The following is a 22,772-nucleotide window of genomic DNA, read 5'->3' as shown; positions in this document are numbered from 1 at the left end:
CTCAATTAGCAGGTTAATTTAAAACAGGTATGGGTATCAAGATTGCATATTAAAGGGGTATGCACCAGAAGTTCCGTCTTTACAAGCAAAGATGGGTTGTGGTTCACCACTGTGATGTTGTGAGAAAATAAATCAATAAATAATCTTTCAGTATAAAAACAATGTTTCTTAGTGCATGACAACATTGTGAGTGAGACCTGAGAAATCACTGGGCGTAAAGGCCAAGGGAGGAAACTCCTGCTGAATGTGTGTGATTTTCAAAACCTCAGAAGGTATTGCATTCAAAATCATCATGCTACTCTGACTGACATAGCCAAGTGGGCTCAGGAGTACTTCAGAAGATCATTGTCACTGAACACAATCTGCTGCTATATCAAGCTCATCTGAGATGGAACGAGTGACAATGGAAAATTTGTTTTGTGGTCAAATAACTCCACGTTGGAGCTTTTTTTGGGGGGGGGGAATTAGCATCAAATTCTACATTCCAAAGATGAAAAAGAAAGCTTGGATGGTATGGATGTGCAACACTGCCCATGGCATGGGGGCTTGAAGGCATAATTGATGCAGACTCTTGCATAGGACTTTTAGAGGGACAGATGTTTCCATTAACATATAATCTCTTCCCAGGAACTCCATGTGTATTTCAGGAGAGCAATATCAGCCTGACTTCATAAACACAGTCTGTGTGCTTGACTGGCCTGCCTGCAGTCCAGAGCTGTCTCCCACTGATATTGTCTGGTGCATCATGACAGAAAATCAGACAGCCGACCACAGGCTGTTACTTACTTACAGCAGGAATTGCAAAGTTTCTGTGTGTAAAATTGCAAAAATTTCTTCAGTTCCAGAAAGATTAAAGTGTTTAATTAAAAGAAAATGTGATGTGACCCAGTGGTAAAGTTCCCTCTGTCCCAACATTTTCAGTGTGTTGCATCAAGGGTCAGCTACCCTGCCATGAACTGTAAACTTCCCAGTGAAGCTGAATCTTGGACACGATTAAGTGTTATAACAGAACAGTGATCCCAAACACATATCAAAGCTGGGTTTGAACATATAAAACAAGCCACCTTGAAACCAAAACAACTTACTTACCCTTACTTGATAGAAGTCTGTCACTACAAATCAATATGTTTAAAAAAAAAATGTTGAATAGGCAACTTAACATAACCCTTAGCAAAAGTAGGACTTATAGTTGCACTACACTACCCAGGTTTGCCAAGCAGCCAGTTATAAACTCTGTGATCAATTACTCATTTGATAAAAACAAATCCTTTTACAACATTTATTAGAAAGTTAAAGTACATCTCGAAGGAAATTAAAACATCCTTTCCTGCGTAAGCCCCAAACTCCTCGGCATAAACTATTCAAGAATATAAATGAGGCAGTCTAATAGTAGTATTTTGGTGTCAACACCATCTGAGGCAGCAATCCAAAACAAAGCTGTGTCCATTTTAAAGAGTAAAGAAATCACAATAAAAAAAACAAAAACAAAACACACTTCTAGAGAAGGCACTATACATAGAACTGTACATTAAAAAAAACAAGAAGAAGACAAAAAAAAAAAAAAAAAAAAAAAAAAAAGGGTATGCGTGAATAGACAAACGGCAAAAACTGATTAACCAAAGTAATTTTAAAGCAAAAGAAGTGAAAGATTCTCTCCATATCCGGGTTCTCAGGATTTGCTGTTCATCTTTGTCATGCATGACATAATACTCTGAACCCTTTTTATGTATAAAAATGCCAGTATAATGGCAGTTTGAAGCCCATAGCAGTGAAACCAAAAAATACTGGGCCACAGTCTCTTGCGGAAGGAAAAAGACCCATCATAGGAAGGTGAGCAGGCTCAGGATTTCTTGACAGGGCAGGTTGGAGGCAAGAGCCTGTGAGAGTTGGCACGCACCCACTGGTGGTCGATGACACTCTGTAGTGGGAGGCGATCGATGGGGTTGTGGCGAAGCAGCTTAGAGATCAAGTCTCGGGCGCCATCAGAGACAATTTTAGGGAACTTCAAGTCCACCTGCAAATGGAAAGATTTGATTCATGCATTTATCAGCAAAGGGGAACACTAGGATTCTTAAAAGTATTAGCTGACTCACAAACTGCTAGGTACAGTCTAGTTTGATAATCATTTCCTGATACATGAGATGTAATGATCCAATCAAGTTAGGAAAAAGAAAAAGATGCAAGATGTGTCATTTTAAGAATTTATAACCAGGTAATTCAACATAGATAAAAGTATTTTTATGCATTTTCTAAAACTTGTGAAAGGAATGAGCAGTCAAATCTTGTGCCCTTCAGAGTCATCCACATATGCCAGTCAGCTACTGTTCTTATGCACGTTTTAGAAAATGCATAAGTTTAAAACAAGCTGAGCTTAAATTAAACCTTTCCTTGTGATGTATTTTGTTCAGAATAATTGTTAAGATCTGGGAAAATTGAGAGAGTCAAGAAAGTCAGCTCAGCGTAACACTTTAATCTGAGCTAAAACTCAAAATGAGTGTACTAAATCTGGTATGCATAATGCTACAGAAGGTAAATTATCTTGTGTACTACATTACATTCCCAGAAGAAATAATGAAAAACCTACAAGAATTTAGCTGTATCCTTCTGGTAGGTTTTTTTTGTATAAAGTAAGAGCTAAAGGGAAACAAGTACTCGACTAGACTGATACCTAAATGGCTCCTCTCACTACAGTAAAATCAGCTTCTTCTCTTTGAAACTTGTAACTTAATCATGAGATTTGACTGACCAAGTGCATTACACATGCAGAGAAACACCAACCTTCATAATCCTTTTGTACGTTTCTGAGTGGCTTGCTGTTTCAAACGGTGGGTTGCCGACTAAACACTCGTAGCAGAGGACGCCAATGCACCACAAGTCCACCTTCTCACTATGGGTGTGTCCCTCAATCATCTCAGGAGGAAGGTAGTCCAGTGTTCCGCACATTGTGCGACGTCTGGGAAGGTTTAAAAGATGTAAGCAGGGAAGGGTGAACAGGCATCTTAAAGAGAGTAAAGTAGTGACAGTGCAGTTCCTTACCTTAGAGAAGGTGCATGGACTGACCAACCAAAATCAGCAATTTTCAGCTCTCCACGATAACCGAGAAGAAGATTCTCAGGCTTGATGTCACGATGAATTACTTTCTTCTCATGGCAATACATTAGTGCATCAGATATCTCCTCCATGTACTGGAATTTTAAAGAAGTTGGCATTAGGTTATAACTTTACTGTTTATGCAGTTCAGAGTATAGCATTTTTTGTCACCTACAATTCTGGTTGAGTTCTTACCGTGGCAGTACGCCGATCATCAAATCTGCCACATCTCTGAAGCTCTTTGTACATTTCACCACGTGGGGCGTACTCAAGCACTAAAAACACCCTCTTACGGTCATGGAAGTAATTGTAGAAGCGCAGGATGTTTGGATGCCTAAGGAAATGAAGCAGAAGAGATTTAAATCAGCATGCTAAATGCACCAAATATAAGCAGGCATTATACAGTATGCATTTATACAATATCAGCCTAATCTATAAGAGACAAATAAACCACTGAGAACACACCATTTCTTTGTATCTTGTCCCCAGAGGCATTATACATGTAAATCATCGGTTAATAGCCCAGACATTAACTACATTTCTCAGTATATAGCAATGGCACAGTTAAAGATTTTTTTTTAAAATTACACAAATTATTGAAACGTTTAGATATAGAAGTACAAAGCTCTCAGCTTTAACTTGGCATTCTTCTGACCATTTGAATGCCCCTGTAACAGACAGTGGAGGGTAGCACATAGCCTGCCAAATGTGTGTGAATTATAGGACGGTTGTTATAATTGCCCTAAAAATGAGACAGTCCTACAAAAGGTTATTTTGTACATTTCAATGAATGTATCACCACACGTCTTATCTGAACACATCTTGTGTGACCAATTAAACTTGTGTTTGTAAACTCAGTGTGCTTAAGATGACATAAAAGGGAGTAGAGCCAAAAAAAACAAAGAAGCAGGATACTAACTTGAGATGGGCCTGAATCTCGATCTCTCTCCTGAGTTGATGCTCCACACCTTCTTTCTCCATCTGAGACTTGAACAACACCTTCAGCGCCACAATTGCTTGGGGTTTCTTCACTCTCGCAAGATAGACATTTCCAAACTTTCCCTTTCCAAGTGGCCGACCAATGTCAAAGTCATCAATGGAAATTTTCCTGAAATAAAAACAAATAAAAGGTCTTTTAAATATTCAGGACAAAGACAACATATTAGGAATATAGAACTAGCCTTAGGTAGTACACTTACTTTGAAGCTGAGCTGGAGGATGAGCCAATGCATTCTCTCGCAGGACCTAAAAATAACACCACAATTAAAACTTAGCAATTAAAAATTTCCTGAGGGGTCTCAATCAGTTATCATAGGTTTGTGTATTGTGATTAGTTTTTAAATGTCATTTTTACTTTGTTTCAAATTCAATTTCAGTCAGTTTCCAGACTGGATATAAACACTTCAGTTTACTTCTTAAATTTCTGTCTTTTAATTTTGTTTTTCTAAATGTAGTTTTCCAGGTATATGGATTTTTTTTAAACTTTAGTTTTCATTTCTATTTTGATCAATTTTCCCCCCCAACATCCAGTTTTAGTTTAGTTAACTACAATAACCTGGGTCTCATCAGCATCTGCATGTAAGGAAGAAAGACTTACCCATGACAGTATTTTTCATTGTGTCTGGTCGTTGCTTCACCACAACTCGCTGAGGGCCTGACAGGTTCGGTGTGGCAAACTGACATCAAGAGCAAACATAAAAACACAGCCATAAGTGATTTATTCATTCCACTATGGCTAAATCACTCACGTATTAATATTACTACAAAATTTTACCTACATATATTTGATTTGCTCAAAGTGACTTTCAGTATTTTAATAACACCTCAGTCCAATCTGAATCAGATATGCTTGCTAGGTTTAAGCACAGTTAACAGTAATGGGTCAAGAAACATAATCTTTTACAATTTTCACTACTTACTGGTCTTTGAAGACCTCTGGGCTCGTAATTTTCTTTATTCTGTAAAGAAAGAAAGAAAACTCACTAAACACACAGTACATTTGAGCTATTTTGTGCCCCTTGTTTTTAGCTTTATACTTATTTTAGACAACCAACAAAGGAAAGCAAGCAAGAGATTAAGGCACACTTTGTAACTCATAACGTAGGGTGTTGTGTCAAGGCTCAGTGCATCCCTGTTTATCATTAATGGTGACTATAACCAAGAGTTTGGAATTAACTCAATGTCTGAATAGATTACTTATAAAATATGGTCTGAAGTTCATCCAAGTCACAATTATAAACACATTCTGATTTCAATCATTAAACACAACCAGGTGTTCTTTTCATTTCTTTGCGCGCGCACACACACACACCGAGCTGTAGTCTGGTGAAAAAAGTAAGTGAACTTATTTATGTAAATTGTAGAAACTTTCTTCATGTATACCTTATGATGCATGCACATTGACAAACATGAATGCTGGAGTATTTCTCCTTACCAAACTGTTTCAGTTCATCAGTATTTCTTGGAGATCTTTATTTAACAGCTCTCTTCACTTAATGCAACAGCATCTTAACTAGGTTCAGGTCCCCAATTAATCTTTCTAGAAACGATACAGAATTTGTATGCTTTTACTTACTGGAAGGGCCACCTCTACAATCACTGTCACTTCCTGTTTTATCCCAAAATAACACACGTTCCTAAAGTTGGAGAGACACCCTCCACTTCAAGTTATTACTTAATGTGTAAAATAAAGAAATATAATGGAGAGCACAGATGGCTATTACTGTGACCTAACTGATGGTTAGATTATTTCTATATTTCACCCCCTCTCGTTTTTTTTAAACTGTGCATACACCTAAAGCATTTTCTAGTGCCAGAGACAGTAATAAATTTGACTTCAGCTGGTTTTCCTTATCATATACAAAGTAGAGAACGAAACAGTCTGTGGGTGGCTGAATTACCCACCACAACTCTTTACCCGGTTTGAGAGGTAAAGACGCCTTGTTTTATCATGACTTGATCGCCACACTGACCTTAGATATGCTGGTTCAATGCTTTATATACAGTTCATAAATTACACTTACTGGATTGAAGATCAACGAGTTAAACATTTAAATTAAACGTTAAACAAAGAACAAGGTTTACCAGGCCTCTGTTAATTAAAGTCAGCGTTCAAACGATTGCAGTACAAGTCACTGTGCTGATCACCTTTAAGGAAAACATTAACTTTAAGTGGAAAACACTGCCTCGTTCAAAGAATATACTACGTGTGATCTTTTTACCTCGAGTTAACGTTAAACGTTAGTCTGCTAAGATAGCTTGCGAGCACAAGGTTAGCTAAATTAAGCTAAAATTTACGTCTACGTAAACATTATATAGGGAGTTTAAATTGTTATCAACTGTTACTCGGTAACGCTTCGATATAAATGTATAAATATCAAATTACCTGCATCGTAGTGAAGGAAAAACAGTATTAACTTTACAGCGTGAAAACCCCAATCTTGTAACCTAGAACTTCCTCGGCCGCCAGCGTTTTCAAAAAGCTAATCTTCACGAACGTGATTGGTGAGCTTCGCACACTTACAGAACACTCATTGGACAAAAGCGCTGCAAGGGGCAGCGTGTCATTGGTGAGCGCTGGCTGTGGTCCCGCCCACATGCTGTACATTATTTTTAAAAAGCAGGAGTAACGTCCATGGTATGCGATGTATGTAGGCTGTATAAAGCATTTATATCCTTTGTCTGCGTTCATAAAGCCTCAAATTTTCATTGGCTAAAATGTACAAAATTCAAGCACGTGACAGAAAACCAACAGTACCTAACACACCTGGTACGGTTTGAATGTATTTTACTTCATTTCTATGTTATGCTACTTTCAAATCTTACTTCACAAATGCAAATATTTTACTTTATACTTCATTTACTTTATACTTATTATTTCATTCTTACATACTTAATATGAATATTTAATTTCTCCTTGTGGGACTAATAAAGGTATATCAATCAATCAATCCCTTCACAGTATGGTTCTAGTCTATATTTGCCCAAAAATTCCCTCGTAAATAACTCCATACATTTTAACCATTTTTTTTAAAATCAATGATCTAAATAAAATGTATAAATAGCTTACCTGACAATGATAATAAATCGTTGATTAGTCCTTAATAAAGAGTATGGGAAGTGTATTTTCAAATTTACAACACTTATTTTGCAGAATAAATCATCACACAGTAACACAACAGCCATAAAAGCTATTTTGATTTATAGCTATATTTATTAATTTACTGAAAGTGAAAATGGCAAGAAATTTCAGTTGTTTAATATTGTCCTCACTGCTATAGCATAAAATTCCTCATAACTACTATATATAATTAGCAACATTACTTCAACAATAATCAACACTTGGAGCACATAAAAAGCTAATTGCAACTAGTTAGTACATTCAGGGTGGTAGGAAACTTTGTATGCAGGACTTGAATGTGGTTCCCACTCACCTGTTCTGAAATGGGTAAAACAGGTGCACCATATATGACCACATCTATGCTGTTTTACTAATTCACTGTTGGAAGATTCCCACATGCTACTTCAAACACCAGCAGTTGCCTGTCTCTGCAGGAACCTGAGCAAATGTGGTGAGAATACAGAAAGCTCTTGTGACCACTATCCTAGAAGGAGATACACACAGACATGGCATGTACATGTTTACAGTTTCAAGAGTCTCTAAAACCACTGTCTTCCTTGATTTGACCTATGGTGGATCTAAAATGTATCCAAATAGCTGCGGCTCAAATTTGATCAGTAACAGCCGTAATGTACAAAAATTCATAGCACCCTTACAACAGTATAACATTTTTAACTATTTTAATCTATGTGTATTTCGGGTCACTTTCAATCTGAAATGTTCACACTGGACAAATTTGAACTCAACAGTATGTAGGTGTTAAATTATTTGTTATGTAGCATATAAATAATAAAATGATTTCCAGTTGCAAAATATACTGTATATCATATATAAATTCATGAATCCAAACTTTTAATCCCATAACTACTTTTAATTAAGATGCTTTTAATTTTGATTATACGGTTTGTGTACCATTAAGCTACTTGTGTAGGATTAATACTTACTCATTTAAATTCTTGTTTTTCCGCTTTCCAAAAACCGTTACTGGCCACTCCAACACTCAAAACAAGAGAAATGACCCGTGACAATTTTCTGAAGCTTAAGCTAACAAGAAATAACCTACGTAAGAGAAGACCAGACAAAATGTAGCATTTGACCTTGAAAAATGAGACGTGCAGTTTCATGACAAACTGATCAGTCATCTTTAAAGGTGCAGTTGACATACTGTATTTGTATTCAAGCACAAATTCTGGGTTTACTTTATCAAAATAGCTTTATTCAGAAAAATTTGTTCTTTACAAGATGAACCTTCATTGAATGGTTGCTTTAAATGCAACACACTTCGGTGTGATGACACAGATCTTACATGTTTTTTCCTAAAATTGAGACAATATACACACATTCAGGATGAGCGGTTCTTTTTTGTTCTCAGTTTCTACAAATCACATATGCAAAGCCCAACGATATCCTGTGCATCACCCAACCAAACAGAGTAAAATATATGTTCTCTGACAGTATATGTTGTTGAGAAGTGGTAAAGAACAGGAAACAGGTGGATCATGACTTGTTTGTCTTTGTTGCTGACACCTGCTTATCTGTTTACAGTCTAACAGCAACTGTTCTGCATTTTATTTCATATCGTTTCTAAGCACTAAAAAGGAGAGACTTCCCACTGACTTACCTCAAAGACACTGAGTATTGTAGGAGATCATGAAATATCCCTTAAGACAATATAATTTGTGTCTATGATGACAGATGTTTTTTCTTAACTTTCGTAATGTAGTAGCCTCAGCTTATGAGGCAACCTTTCAAACTGATGAGAAAGATGTTTTTCATGATGTTTGCATCAATGTGATGAAGTAATCCGATTTGTCAACGACAGACAATTCAGATTGGAAGTTTTAGGCAACTGTTACCAATTAGATTTTTCAGAAAACACCATATCACAATATATCTCCTACTTCTAAGTCAGCTTTAATCGAGACAAGTAACATTTTGAACATAATACTGTAAAAACCTAAATAAAGGGCCAAAACATTTATTGTTGTTCTTGCACTGCTGAAACCTGCAATCCTCCTCTAAAGCCCTCAAAGGTAATTATATTGAGGAAGTCATTTATTTTTATACATACTATTTTTATTTTATTTTATCGCTCAATAATCCCCTAATACATTTGAATACATTACTGTGTACAGCTTTTCGGTTTTTTGTTACTTCATTCTAAAAGCCTAAAAAAATACTATAAACATGGATCATTGTGAGTAGACTTTTAAAATTATTTTTATTTATTTATGGACTTATTGTGGCATTGTCAGAAAAAGTTGACAAAGCATTCTGAATCCGGCTCTACTTATGTCAACATGATCTGAAAGCCTATGTAACCGTTTTGTTTTTTGTTGTTTTTATTTTATTTTTAAAATCCCATGTGGGTTGCTTGTATATAGCAGCATATAGCTTCATTCAATCTTCATTATTCTGAACAGAGCAGTTGGTAAACACCAGTGTGCAGGATGGCAGCAGGACAGCCAGTGTGCGACGCAGACCTGGAATAGGATCGTTCATATCTGCCGTCTTGTTCTCATCGCTGCTGCCATCTGCACCTGCAGCTTCTTCTCTGTCCTGCTCTTCTTCCTCACCACCCTCCCCCTCCTCTGCTGGTGGATTCTGACGAGGCTGGAACCTGACGTCCACAAACTCCAGCTGGCGAAGTCCACGGAGCATCCTGCAACTCCGGGCTATCTGCAGCTCGCTGAGTGTGCAGTCCCACAGGCGCAGACGTTTCAGGTCTCTCAGGCGGCTGGCGCAGAGCAAACCTGGACCCACCTCTTTTCCACCAAGACTTAGCTCCTCCAGTCCAAGCCAGCCAGCCCCCAAGCCAAGGGAGGCCATATGTAACTGGTAGCCCTGCCGCCCTGTAATGCCTATTTCCAGAAACTTGAGCCTGGAAAGCCCTTCTACACCACAGACACCATCTTTGGCAGCACAGCTTCTAAGCCCATTAGCTGTTACGCGAAAGGTGTCACGTAGCTCTAGACGACAGAGCCTCTCCCATGATGTCAGACCCTGCAGGTGCTGGTCTGTAAAAGAGGGCACATTGTTAAGGACTAACCTCTCAATACCAATCCCTGAAGGAGAGCCAGCCCCTTTTCCTTTCTGGTTCCTTCCTTTCAGTTGAGAACCAACACTGGATGTGGGTTCTGCTCTTTCTTGGAGACTAGCTGATGAAGTAGGCAGGGTCTGATTGAAGAAGCCACGAGGCAGCTCGCAACCCCGCAGCTCCAGCACCTGCAAAGATGGAGGTAGGATCTGGCAACTGGGCAGGCTTCTCAGGTCTGCATGCAGAAGATAGAGTTTACTCAGTCGAGGGCATTTTGTGGACAAAGCTTTAAGCCAAGACTCAGAGAGAAAGGTTCCGCCACGTGCGGACAGCAGCAAACCACGCAAGCGAAGGCACCTTAGTCCGCAACCCAGGTACTGACGCAGCAGGACCCAAAGGATGCGGGATGTCACCTAACACACAGTGGACAGTCCATGAATATGTGTGTGTTGAGAGAGAGAAACAATAACTGTCAATAACTGCACAAACACACAACCCATATGTTATCAAAAGATGCTCACAGTTTATTTTTAGAGCATATTTTACACACAAAAGCATTTGCTTTACAAGGGGCTTTAAAAAGCAATAGACAATTTTATTTACTATCAAAGAAACTAAAATACACACACAATAGAAAAACACATACTCGCCAGGAGAAAATATTAGTAGACGGCTGTTAAGAATAACTAGTAACAGCTCAGAAACTGTCAATAGATGGCCTAAGACTCAAATCAGCAGCTAGGTTGTTGAAACAAAGACATGTCAAAACTAAAGCAGGCTAATATTAAGCTCCTGAAATAGCTTTCCCAAAGCTTCAACATCAATCGTACTGAAAATTTGTAGACTATGTTTAAAAGCTGGCTCTGTGCCAGGAAACCAACCAATTTAAATGAACTCGACCAATTCTGCAAAGAACAGTGGTCAAATATGCAGCCACTGTTGCACCAGAAGCTTGTCGATGGCTACCGAAAGTATCTAACTGAATTGCAACCAATATTTATATTAACTAAATATTAGTTGGGGTTGTATGTGTATATTTGATTCAAACTTGTGCATCTAGTTTTTCCTCTTTAAAGGCATTAAAGATGCGTTCTGTACAATTATTCCACCCTGGACAAAGAACAGTTCAAAGAAATTATGAAAAGCCCCAAATTTCTATGTAAAGAGCTTGGAAAGAAAAATGGCTGGACTTCTTTAAGTTTCTTGAAGACATTTCACCTCTCACCCAAGAAGCTTCTTAAGTTCTAAGACCAAATGGTGGAAAGTCCCAGGTATTTAAGCTCTAGTGGGAGTTGTCCCTTAAGACGGTCGTTTGGTCTTAGAACTGAAGAAGCTTCTCGAATGAGAGGTGAAATGTCTTCAAGAAACTTAAAGCAGTCCAGTCCCTTTTATTTCCAAGCTCCTTGGATTACCATGAGAACCTACACAGACCCAAATTCCTGTGGCATTCATTCATATAAATTTCTCAGCACAACTGTATAAGTGGGCCCGTTTTGAGACAGGAAAATCCGGGTGTTGTATTTTTATTTGATGACACAGATGAAACCAGTGCTGATTTTATGTGAGGGGATATATTAAAACATGAGTCAACAGCTCCTAGTCTTTCATCTTTATAAAAAAAGAAAAAGAAAAAGAAAAAGCAGAAGTTATCGCTATGGGTTTGTTTCTTTTATTATCCCCAAGTAACAGACTAGATTACTAAAAATGGCTGGCCTGCATTAACAGCAGAAACGAAAAATTATGAAGCCACACTGGCAACAACATCCTTACCCCTTTCCATGAAGTCAGGTCGACATTTCTCCACAGTCTTTGGTCTTTAACAAGGCGTTTCCACCTCTTACATACTCTAAAACCACAATTTAAAATATATAAACATATACACAAATCACATAACAAAAGACAAAACAAACGAAAACCTGAGTTTTGTTTTAAACGACGAATAACTAGTAAATCCTTGAGAGCAAAGTTGAAATCCCCTTACCTCCCGGCTCTGACGACCTCTCGTACGTTCAGGTAAGACAACACATCGATTAAAATGTTTTCGGGAAAGTAGTCCAGATTGCAGCCCCAGAATTCATCCATTTTGTAAACAAAACTCTCAAACCTCACACACGGAATGGTACATGGACGCACACGGGTTGCGCCCGAATCAGCAATCCCCCGGAAACACCGGTCCACTGACTGTGTGACCGAGCGGCCGCTGGGCAGAAATCAAATCAGCTACTTTAAGCTCAACACAACATTCCCCGACCCAGACAGCCTATGTTTCTATAAACCCGTCAGGTTTATGACCGTGAATATGCGGCACGTTTTGTTTTAAAAAAGAGCCCCACGAAGAGCCACTTAACGTCCTTTGCATCAACAGTCCACTGCGCCTGCGCGGATTACCGGACAAGATGGCGACCAGCAATGGTGGAGGAATGGAAGTGGATGGGGCAGGCGAGTATTTATCCCTCATCTCATCGTTTCTGTCCACATCAACCAAAACCTGCGTGCAGGTTGCCGTATATGTTGTTTTTGTGTGTTATAAGTGAGCGGAAGTGACGACTCCGTGGTGTTAAGGGGTCGTAAGGAGCTTGCTCGCTGACATAAGCAGGTTAACGTACTCAGCTCTGTGAAGCTGTCAGTACATTCATCACTGTGGATGTTTGAGGCAGTCCCCTCTGCTCTGCCACAGGAGTTTGCATCAGAAATTCGAAGTAAAATCTAACATCATGTGTAGTTTGATTAAAATGCTGTGGCAGTGCTGCAACACCAACCACGTAAACATTAGCTGTACATGAGGGGAACCGACATGCAGGCCTATATCTGTGTGATTAGTTACACATACATTAAAATGACTGTATGTAGCGAGCATAGGGCGACCACTCAGAGTCGAGAAAGTCGCGTTTTATTAATTTTATAAACTGTGTCATTGGGCACTCACTGACTGATCTACCTGCTCAGGTGTCCTGTTGGGAAACTGTGGAACTCGTTTTATGATTGCATATGCTATATAACTTTTTAGGAACGATCATGAGACTGATCTTTTGTGCCAAACTAAACAGATGATTAATGCCAAAAGGATATATCCAGTCACTTATTTTGAATGTAAAGAAAACTGTGTATGCACTGTTGCTTGGCTCTGAAGCTAAGTGACATAGATCATTGTCATCAGCTACAATCTGAGTGTAAATAATTTCTCTTATTATTTTGTCTGTTATGCATTGGTTATACGTTATTGATTGTTTTGGGTTCATACTGATTTACGGCTATTGATGTGTCTCTGCTTATTTTCTTGTGTTTCACATATACATGCAGTTTGATTAGACGTATACCGAAACAGGACTGATCCATTGTTCATTAACTTTCCAGTTAATGTGATAGGAGCATATTAATCACTTTTGGTTGATCACTGTTCCTTTTTTTCCTATTTTTTCAGTAATTATTTGGATTTGAAGAAGTATTTCCACTTGTACCTGGTTCATTTAATCTCAAATCACTGTTGCCCTTTTGCACAACTATCTCAGATTTGCCTAAAAAGGCAATGGTCCACAGATTGGATACATATTTATTGCTGTGAAATTTTAGCTTCATATATCAAATACTTTTCAAGATGTATTCTTTTCAAAAATGGTCCATCGACACATTTTCATTGATATCATACGAAGGTAAAATTTTACAGCTTGGGACCATAAAATTCTAAGATGGTTGAGCAGAAAACCCATGGTGATTTGAAATGGAATGATCCCTTTGTCTGGCTTTCCAGTAATTGTTTGAATTTGATAAAGTGCTTCCAGTTAACAAGTTTTTTGACTTTTTTATATTGTCATTGACATACTGTTAATCCCAATCTTATTTGTGTCTTTGTATGACTGTAGCCAGCCCCAGTGTTATGGCCTCAGGGGTCACTGGGAGTGTTTCTGTGGCCTTACACCCTCTGGTTATCCTAAACATATCCGATCACTGGATACGCATCCGCTCGCAGGAGGGCCGACCAATGCAGGGTATGTGTGAAAAAACAACACATTATCCAATCACATATTTATATATTTTGAGCTTACGTGCATTGGAATAAAAGTCTAAGTTAAAGATAAACATATGCTGTTGTGTTTGTCTCTCTGCTCAGTGATTGGAGCTCTGATTGGGAAACAGGAGGGTAGAAACATTGAGGTGATGAACTCCTTTGAGTTGCTGTCTCACACCATAGACGACAAAGTGCACATTGACAAGGAGTACTACTACACCAAGGAGGAACAGTGTAAGTTTTCATCAAGTCTTAAGGACAATAATGCACATATTTGTGTGTGCATCTTCTTTGATGACTCAGTTGTTCGGTAGCTGGAGTTGTGCTAAAATTAGTAACACCGGTATAATCATCATTCAGGAGATCAGTTCACACATCAGCTTGTTGGATGTGTTTTTCTAGACTTTAGTTTTGTCCTTGCCTGCTTTATTAAATTGAGACATTTTGTATCTGTGTTCTGACTTTCTCACACAAAGAACAATAAACAATACAACAATTGATAAGTCTTGAAGGCCAGAATGGGACTCTGTAGTTTTGGCGTTTCAGTTCCCAAAGAGTACCGATACATTGTTAATATGTCTGGATGGGCAAGGAGTAAAACATGTGAAGGGAGGTTTCTAACACTTGACCAAGAGATGGCAGCATTGGATCCAGTTCTTGAGCCATAAGTAAATGATTTACACACAAGTCTTTTGGTCAAAATTACATAAAAACTACCAAAACTCTCATTCTCTGCCTCTTATTTTGGATTTTGTAATTTTGTTTTCAAGTCGGTTAAGTTGCTGTTAATTTCCAGAAAATCAGAACAGGCCTTATAATAAAAACACAACTCTTTATGAAGGCAGTTGACTCACAGTCGTGCAGACTCTGTAAGAGTTTGCAGAAAAGCCTCATAAAGCAGAGTTTTTATTTATTTAGTTTTTTATCACGTTTTATTAAAATGACAAAGACTTAAACCTGTAGTTTGTTTTGTAGGTTCACTATATTGTTTTAGTTCGCTTTAGTTAACTGCTGTAACCTTGAATAAAGCGGAGCATGAGCAAAGCAAAAAAAAAAAAAAAACTCTTCAGTTTTCATGTAACTATGAGAGAGTTCATTGATGATTATGTTCTCCAAGCCCCTCTCAGATATGTATTTATTAGTAAGTCAAGTCATCAGATCATTTTTGTCCTTACATTGTCCTCTGGTCTCTCAGTCAAACAGGTCTTCAAAGACATGGAGTTTCTGGGCTGGTACACCACAGGTGGTCCTCCAGACCAGTCAGATATCCACATTCACAAGCAGGTAGGCAGACACTGAAGCCCACTGACAGGTGGCAGGATGTCGATGTTTTGACACGTGTACTGTGGCCATGAATATTTCAGAAGCGAAATGTATCAGTTTTAACCTTTTAAATATCTTAAAATCCCATACACACCTGCTTCACTTGTGTTGTACTTAAAAACATGCCTTTATACTGCTATAGAGTCTACACACAAATAAATGATGCCGGATACTTCAGATCGTTTGCTTTTGCCTTACCCTCATTTCTCTACTTCCTGGCAGGTGTGCGAGATCATTGAGAGCCCTCTTTTCCTGAAGCTCAACCCAATGACCAAACACACGGACGTGAGTTCATTTGCATTGTTTCAGCAACGATGTCAGTGGTACAAACACAGACACATCTGCTCTAAACAAAGTGTGCTTTTGTCCCACAGCTTCCTGTTAGCGTTTATGAATCTGTCATTGACATCATCAGTGGCGAGGTATAGTTTACTTCCACTTTTATCTAGTGCAGATCTAATCTTGATTGGCACAGATATTTCAGTTCTATCTGATATGTATTGTTTTTGTTTGTTTGTTTGCCAGGCCACCATGTTATTTGCTGAGCTGACGTACACTCTGGCCACAGAGGAAGCGGAGAGAATTGGCGTTGACCATGTAGCTCGTATGACGGCCACCGGCACTGGAGAAAACTCAACAGGCAAGACAAGCTGTTACCTTAAGAATTACTTGTACATGTGCTACTGTCTTACTAGCTACACACTGATCATAGTCATGAATTGTTGCTAATTAAGCATTCTTTATTTAACAATATGCCACAAAAGGTGGTAAATCAGTGCTTTTCTCCAGCTTAACACAAATCCCAAAGAAATGGCTTTTGTAGCTTTGTTGAGTTTCTAAAGGCTTAGATTAGGTGAGAGGCGCCATTGTCAAAGGTTAAAGGCAGACTTGACTACTTTTTACGAAAATTTGTTTTCTTTAAAAAACTACAATATACAAATGATTTGTGATACGAGGTATGATTTTTTTTTTAAAAAGCTTTCACAATTTCACTTTGGCTGCTCTCTAGTTATGTCTTTCTGCACTCATGCCTCTGTGATGCATGCTAGAGCTTCTCAAGTGTATAAGTCATGTTTTTGCATTTGAATTTTAGTTATTAGGAAATGGGCAAAGTCAAAAAAGAGGTGAATCTAGCCCCTGGGCTGCCAGATGCATGGTGGCAGGATCTACAGATTAGATGGTTTCAGCTGAATTTTCTCCCTCAGGGTTTTACAGTAGAACTCCAAACTGACTGCCTCACACTGGGGGGAAATTTTTACTGTGTACAACCAAGTAAACCCAGAAAAGAATGATTAAAATGTCTTTAAGTGAGGTGTAAAAAATTGTCAGTTAGGGCATGGTGTCACATGGTGTCTCCTCCATCAGTCAGCTGTCCTGTGACCTGCGCCTTATTGGTCACCATCAAAATGAATCAGAGTTTAATTGTGATGTTTGGTGTCTTTCTTCTGTGTTAGTTGCTGAACACCTTATAGCCCAGCACAGTGCGATAAAGATGCTCCACAGCCGAGTGAAGATCATTCTAGAGTACGTCAAAGCCGTGGAAGCAGGTGAGAGGATGAGAGGGTCGTTTAATGACGGAGTGAGAGCGAAGAATGTGAAAATAAATCTGAAAAGCAGATGTTTTTAAATGAGATGTTTCCTCTCCTTCATTTTTTTTAAAGGAGGCTCCTCAAACATGCCTCTGTAATTACAAGCTTCTGTTTGACAGTTTCTTGACAGCATTAAAGTAACTTAACATTTTTCAGCATGTTGTTTATTTGTTTCTCACAGGCGAGGTGCCATTTAATCATGAGATCCTTCGAGAAGCAAACGCCCTGTGCCACAGACTGCCAGTCCTCAGCACCATAAAATTCAAAACTGATTTCTATGATGTAAGTAATCTTTGTTGCTCCTTCACACACACACACACACACAAGAATTGGACCAAGGCAGGTATCTTTTCAAAATCCCTGGAAAAATGAGAAAAGGAATAATATAACTTGCCTCTTTGGTAACAGTTTTAAATATGCTAATATTTAGCACCATTGTAACAGTTAACAGGCAGGGAAACGCCCGCGACTCAGAGATCAGTGCATTCAAATATGATGTGTTTACATGTAATTATAAAGATGGAACTACAGTGTTTCAGTGGACAGAGTTTAGAGCCAAATAAATTTTCGTTACGTATCGAGACACATAAAATGCTCAAAGTACTTTTCAAGCATTTGCTTTAGGAAGCAAAGATGTAAAGACAAATGCATCAGTTTATAAACTGACCCCATTGCTGCACTGGCCACATAAACCATATGGATCATTTTTGGTGAGATAGAAAATAAATGAAAAGCAACTCCTAAGTAGTGCAACTGTATTGTAAAAAGTCACCAGTCTTCAGTTTGATAAGTTCTATGCAAGACGAGTGAAGTCATTTGAGTTATTTTTGCATTGTTTTTTTAATAATCTGCCAGTGTACAAGAAACTAACGGAGCAGTGGAATGTATTTTTTGCCAGTACCAGCTGGTGATTATTTAGTCACTTTTACACAGTGTACTCCAGTCTCTATTTGTTTACTTTTACCCACATTACATAAATCTTTCGCAGTGTACCCAAGTACTGGGTCCAAAAACTGAAGACAAACACAATCCTAAAATCAAAGCTCACATCTCATTTTATCACAGTGTAGCTGCTAAAAACACCCTTTTTGCTGCACATTTTGCTGCCATCGACATCGAATACTACATAATAAAATGAAAGCGGCAATAAAAGATAGTCGGTTAGATAAGATAAGAAGTCTCAGTCACAATAAAAAAAAATAAAAATAACAAACACCATTACACTGAAGTCTTTTACCAGATGTTATTCAAATTTAGCTAAATCCTGGGTTTGTTGATGTCCTTGATATACATTTGTAACTGTAAAACTCATAAACCACACTGCCCCTGTTTATTGTATTAGAGGACGACACCCAGTGGTTTTCATTAATGTGGTTTTTGATTGATAGTGGAGCTTCAAACCACAGAGGAATAAGGTTTAACACAGGCATTACACATCAATACATTAAAGTATAAATATAGCTTCTGCTGAACAGTTATCAATCTTTAATATGTTTGGAAGGACTGCAAGTTTAGAGACAGGCACTTTTGGTTGATGTTTCTTTTAAGACATGTTTTGGATAATTAAGCAGGGATGATCGTGGCTCAGAGTGGTCCTTTGGTGGGTAACAGTAAGCACAATCTGTCCAGGTAAAGTTTGTCTGACAGATGTCTGTGCCTTACCTTATTTCTTACGGTTTATTAAACAAAAATTTGTGTTAAACTAAATAAAATCCACATTTGACCAAAAAAGTCCTCCATGCAAGAAAAAACCCCCCATTGATGATTAAATATCTCTTGTGATGATGTTACTGTTCCTTGTGTTGCAAAAGTGAGAACTCTCTGACACCATTCTTCTGTTTACCCTGCAGCAATGTAATGACGTCGGCCTCATGGCCTACTTAGGCACTATCACCAAGACTTGCAACAGTATGAATCAGTTCATCAACAAGTTCAACGTCCTGTACGACAGACAGGGCATCGGCCGGAGGATGAGAGGACTCTTCTTTTGAGCAAAGCAGAGAAACAAAACGAGCACTGCAGTTTATTTTTCTCTGTTCTGTCCCTTTTTTTCTTTATTTTGGTCTGTTTCTACTTTGATTTGCTAAAAAGCAGTTCTTAAACCAACCGTAGCTTTTCAGAGCAGTTAAAAAATTTCCAACCACAAGTGTATCTAAAAACACCGATCATTAAAAGCTATGTACAAAGTCACTCAACTCTTTGGCGGGTCTGCACAGCAATGAGTCCACTGTACATGAACGTTCTGTTATTTTACCCAGTTTGTTTTATTGTTTCATGTTCCTGTATGTAATAAATGATCTGCTGATTTTTCGTTTTTTTCCCCATGAGACTTTGAATTTTCTGTCAACGAAGCACATAAAAAAAAAGTCTGATCTGCACTTTCAAATGAGCATGTGAAAGTCTGCTACGTGGAGCTCGCCTAGCTGGAGGTTTATTGGCAGTAGCAGCACGTTTGCAGATCACCTTCTGAAGTTGTGTTCCTGCTGTTTGATTGCCCTTATAGGTTTTGGACAGAGAGGCAGGAAAAAGACTGCAGGGTGACTTATTGCTCCAGAGTGTATGGAAAATAACAGGAGTCAGCATTTATTTGGCTATTAAATGTACAGCAGAACAGACATAATGACCTCCCAGCATGCATGCTGGTACTTCACAAGTGATATTTACCTGCCATGTGGCAATGGGTGGAGCAAAGCTTTCCTTTTGAGGCTACTTTGCACCTTTCAAAAAGGATATTCCAACTCGAAATGCTACTCGCTGATGAAAAACTGATTTGTTACAATTTATTCTTGTCAAAAAGAAAATTGCTTTTTCACATACTGACAGTTACACATTGAGTCATCGATGTAATTACACTGCATCTAAAAATGCGCTAAGACATTGGTTTTATTGACATTACATTTAAAAGATGTGAAAGTGTGCAACTTGGATGTTTTCATAGTCTGTTTTGTTCCCTCTGGATGTTTCACTGGCTCTCCTCTGCAGGCTCGTCAGCAGCATCAGCAGGCCGTGGGTACTGGAAGCGGGCTGGATCGTACAGATCATCCCTGGGGTCGTAGGGTAGAGGGTGCTGGTAGTAGTAAGGGTGAGGGTAGTAGGTTACTTTCTTCTCAATGGGTGCAGGAGGTGCTGGCTCCTCCACATGTTCCTCCTCTTCTTCCTCCACCACTGGAGGGGGTGGGGGTGGCGGGACCACAACCTTTCCTTTGATGGGCCTGGGTGGGTTTTCAATCAGGCAGTCGGGATCCCAGTAGGGGTCACAATCGTACTCCATGCCCTTAAAGGTGCGGATGTGAGCTGGGGGAGACTTCTTGACAAAGACTGGGGGAGGTGGAGGTGGGCCAGATTTCTTAGGAGGAGGAGGAGGTGGTTGAGGCACTGCCACGGGAGCTGGTGCAACCTTCTGGGGAGTGCAGTGGGGGTGGTACCGAGGGTCACAGAGCACAGGTACTGCACCTGTGGGCATGTAGACAATGTGAGGCTTGCAGAGGGGGTCCTTTTGGTTACACAGGTAGAGCACATCAGCCTGTGAAATGGCTGGAGCAATAGGAAGAGCTGGAGGCTCCGTGGGTCTTGGGACCCCTTTCATCAGCAGTGGAGGAGGAGGAGGAGGAGGAGGAGGCGCGACAACTTTGCACTTCTTGTCTGTGGCTGGGTCACACATGATCATAGGCACTCCCAGTTTGCTCTGGAAATAGGAAGCATCAGGGCCGTAGGTGTGCTCCAGGTACCTCATCTGCTGGTAGAGCATCCGCAGCTTGTCGATCTCATAGAGCTGAGAGGCGGAAAAAGAGTAAAGGAAAGACAAACCCAGGTTTATTTATGTAGCATGAAACTGCAAAAAAAAAGAAAAGCTGCCTCGAGTAGATTTATAATCTTCGGTTGGTTAAGAAAGAAACCCTGAGAAACATTTAAAATCTGAAATCCTTCATGAGTATATGTGTTTCTAAATTAAAAAGCTCAGTTGTAATCGCACTTCTCGACTAAGCTGAGAGGTGCGATGTGATTTGAATCCCAAAATCCCGACCCTCAAAATGAAAAATCTTTTTTCTTCCTGCTTTTTTTTAAACTATGAAGGTTTAGATTTAAAATCTTCCACATCCAGAGGTAACATGTTGGTGCTGATTTTAAACAACTGGAACCTGGACTGAATTCAAAATTTAACATCGTTATTAGCTAAAATCTAAAATTTGCTGGTCTGCAAAGGTGACTTGTCACAGTTTTCTGTTACAACTTAGACTGTTTAACATAAAGAACACCTATAGTGACACATTCTGAGGTGCCTATACAGACAGTGAATATTTGGGCTACCCCAGGAAGCCCAAAGTGTTTCTTACCCCCTCAGTGTGTCCGATGCTGCTGTAGTATTTGTAGTAAGCCTGGAAGTCTGGGTTTCCTCTGTACCACCGGGGGTCCGCATTGCGCTTTGGTCTGGAGTGAGTCAGAAAATCATTTGCTTTCTCTGCATCAATGCTAACATCACCTACAGGGACCATCTCTGTTAAAAGAGGAGATGAAGCTGAGTCTCTCAAAAACAGTTGGAAAAACAGCACCGCTGCATAAAGGGTCAGAAAATTGTTCTTTTTTAACTTACGTTCCTGCTTTATGACATTCAGCAAAGATTTGGCCTCCAGCAGGCCTGAAAGAGGATGAAAAATCATTTGTGGATGTTGATTTTGATTGTTTTTGAGAGGTGAAGCTGTGACATTGTGAAGTAAAAGAAGCAGAGCAGACCTGGGAGAAACACAAGACAGAAGAGTGCCCCCGCCGAAATCATCTTGAACCTCTGTGATCATGAAGAAAAGGAAATGATCATTTTGAGAAAAAACGGTTAGTTCAAACAAAATAACTCTGAATCAATTCCATTTCACATCTACACATTTAACAAAGGTGTCTAATACCAAAATTCAATTGTAAGATGTAAAAATACGTCTTCAGGTAAAACTCTTCTGCAATCTGATGCTCTAAATGCAAAGACTAATATAGACTGTAGAATATAAATGTGGCTTGCAATTATTAACTTTATTCATCTAAATTATATTTTTGCTTCTTATTGCACGACCCAATATTGTAAAGAAAACACATCCGCTCCTGTTTTACTCACCTGACTCAGGAGGCAGTCTTCACTGGTCTGAACAAGGCTGAGCGGGTTAAATACACATCTCTGCATCGGTCACCCTGTAACATTATCTTCTATCCAATCGGACTCTACCGACTTTGAGACCGAAATCTTGTCTCCACCTTCCTTTTAATACACTTTAATGTGGGGCCTTTGGCGCCAATTAAGAACAGAAAGCCTCAGGACTTTTGCAGCAAAGCCATAAAACAAAACAGACTTCAAATGGAAACTCCCCATTAAGTCTGGAAGTGAAGCATCACCTGCTGGGGCAACTGCAACCGTAGTGAAAATGCTGCCTACTAACACAATATCTATGCCAGAAAACCTTACAAAAAAACATAGAAGACAACCCACGTTGCCTTAAACATACATTCATAATGAGACTTCACAGATTTCTAAAACACCACCGGTTTCTAAAGGTTGTTATTTTTACCCAGTGAACACCTGCTTTTCGAACACAGGACAGCTATCTACAGAAAAAGCCGCCTTTT

At 39.1% G+C, this 22,772-nt stretch overlaps 4 protein-coding genes across 6 annotated transcripts; 1 reads left to right on the top strand and 3 right to left on the bottom strand.

The window, feature by feature from the left end:
- Positions 1-1,265: 1,265 nt before the first annotated feature.
- aurkb (aurora kinase B) lies at positions 1,266-6,626 on the bottom strand. 2 transcript variants are annotated; one of them, XM_005467329.4, is made up of 10 exons: positions 6,476-6,609; positions 5,525-5,629; positions 5,010-5,048; positions 4,688-4,766; positions 4,290-4,335; positions 4,010-4,198; positions 3,286-3,424; positions 3,037-3,185; positions 2,779-2,953; positions 1,266-2,014 (listed from the first exon to the last, which is right to left on the bottom strand). In XM_005467329.4, the coding sequence occupies exons 4-10, from the start codon at positions 4,704-4,706 to the stop codon at positions 1,841-1,843; spliced, it is 891 nt and encodes a 296-aa protein (XP_005467386.1). In that variant the 5' UTR covers positions 4,707-4,766; positions 5,010-5,048; positions 5,525-5,629; positions 6,476-6,609; the 3' UTR covers positions 1,266-1,840. The 2 variants fall into 2 exon arrangements, with proteins under 2 accessions (XP_005467386.1, XP_005467385.1); XM_005467328.4 differs by lacking the exon at positions 5,525-5,629 and having other exon boundaries at positions 6,476-6,626.
- cops6 (COP9 signalosome subunit 6) lies at positions 5,366-19,476 on the top strand. Of its 2 annotated transcripts, none has more exons than XM_005467331.4 (10): positions 5,366-5,424; positions 14,108-14,233; positions 14,356-14,487; positions 15,449-15,537; positions 15,799-15,861; positions 15,951-15,998; positions 16,102-16,216; positions 17,031-17,123; positions 17,347-17,447; positions 19,016-19,476. In XM_005467331.4, the coding sequence occupies exons 2-10, from the start codon at positions 14,122-14,124 to the stop codon at positions 19,154-19,156; spliced, it is 894 nt and encodes a 297-aa protein (XP_005467388.1). In that variant the 5' UTR covers positions 5,366-5,424; positions 14,108-14,121; the 3' UTR covers positions 19,157-19,476. The 2 variants fall into 2 exon arrangements, with proteins under 2 accessions (XP_005467388.1, XP_003445229.1); XM_003445181.5 differs by lacking the exon at positions 5,366-5,424 and adding an exon at positions 12,562-12,686.
- Positions 8,405-12,363, bottom strand: LOC100705850 (uncharacterized). The gene is made up of 3 exons (XM_005467330.4): positions 12,229-12,363; positions 12,018-12,093; positions 8,405-10,660 (listed from the first exon to the last, which is right to left on the bottom strand). Exons 1-3 carry the CDS (start codon positions 12,327-12,329, stop codon positions 9,611-9,613), a joined length of 1,227 nt encoding a protein of 408 aa, XP_005467387.1. The 5' UTR covers positions 12,330-12,363; the 3' UTR covers positions 8,405-9,610.
- On the bottom strand, positions 19,215-22,676 carry and4 (actinodin4). Its single transcript, XM_003445248.4, has 5 exons — positions 22,267-22,676; positions 21,897-21,948; positions 21,757-21,801; positions 21,500-21,660; positions 19,215-20,937 (listed from the first exon to the last, which is right to left on the bottom strand). The coding sequence occupies exons 1-5, from the start codon at positions 22,330-22,332 to the stop codon at positions 20,128-20,130; spliced, it is 1,134 nt and encodes a 377-aa protein (XP_003445296.1). The 5' UTR covers positions 22,333-22,676; the 3' UTR covers positions 19,215-20,127.
- Between the last annotated feature and the right edge of the window lie 96 nt (positions 22,677-22,772).

The sequence above is a fragment of the Oreochromis niloticus genome, linkage group LG2 (assembly GCF_001858045.2).
Source record: "Oreochromis niloticus isolate F11D_XX linkage group LG2, O_niloticus_UMD_NMBU, whole genome shotgun sequence".
NCBI classification, from domain to species: Eukaryota; Metazoa; Chordata; class Actinopteri; order Cichliformes; family Cichlidae; genus Oreochromis; species Oreochromis niloticus.
This window is presented reverse-complemented; position numbering and strand designations above follow the sequence as displayed.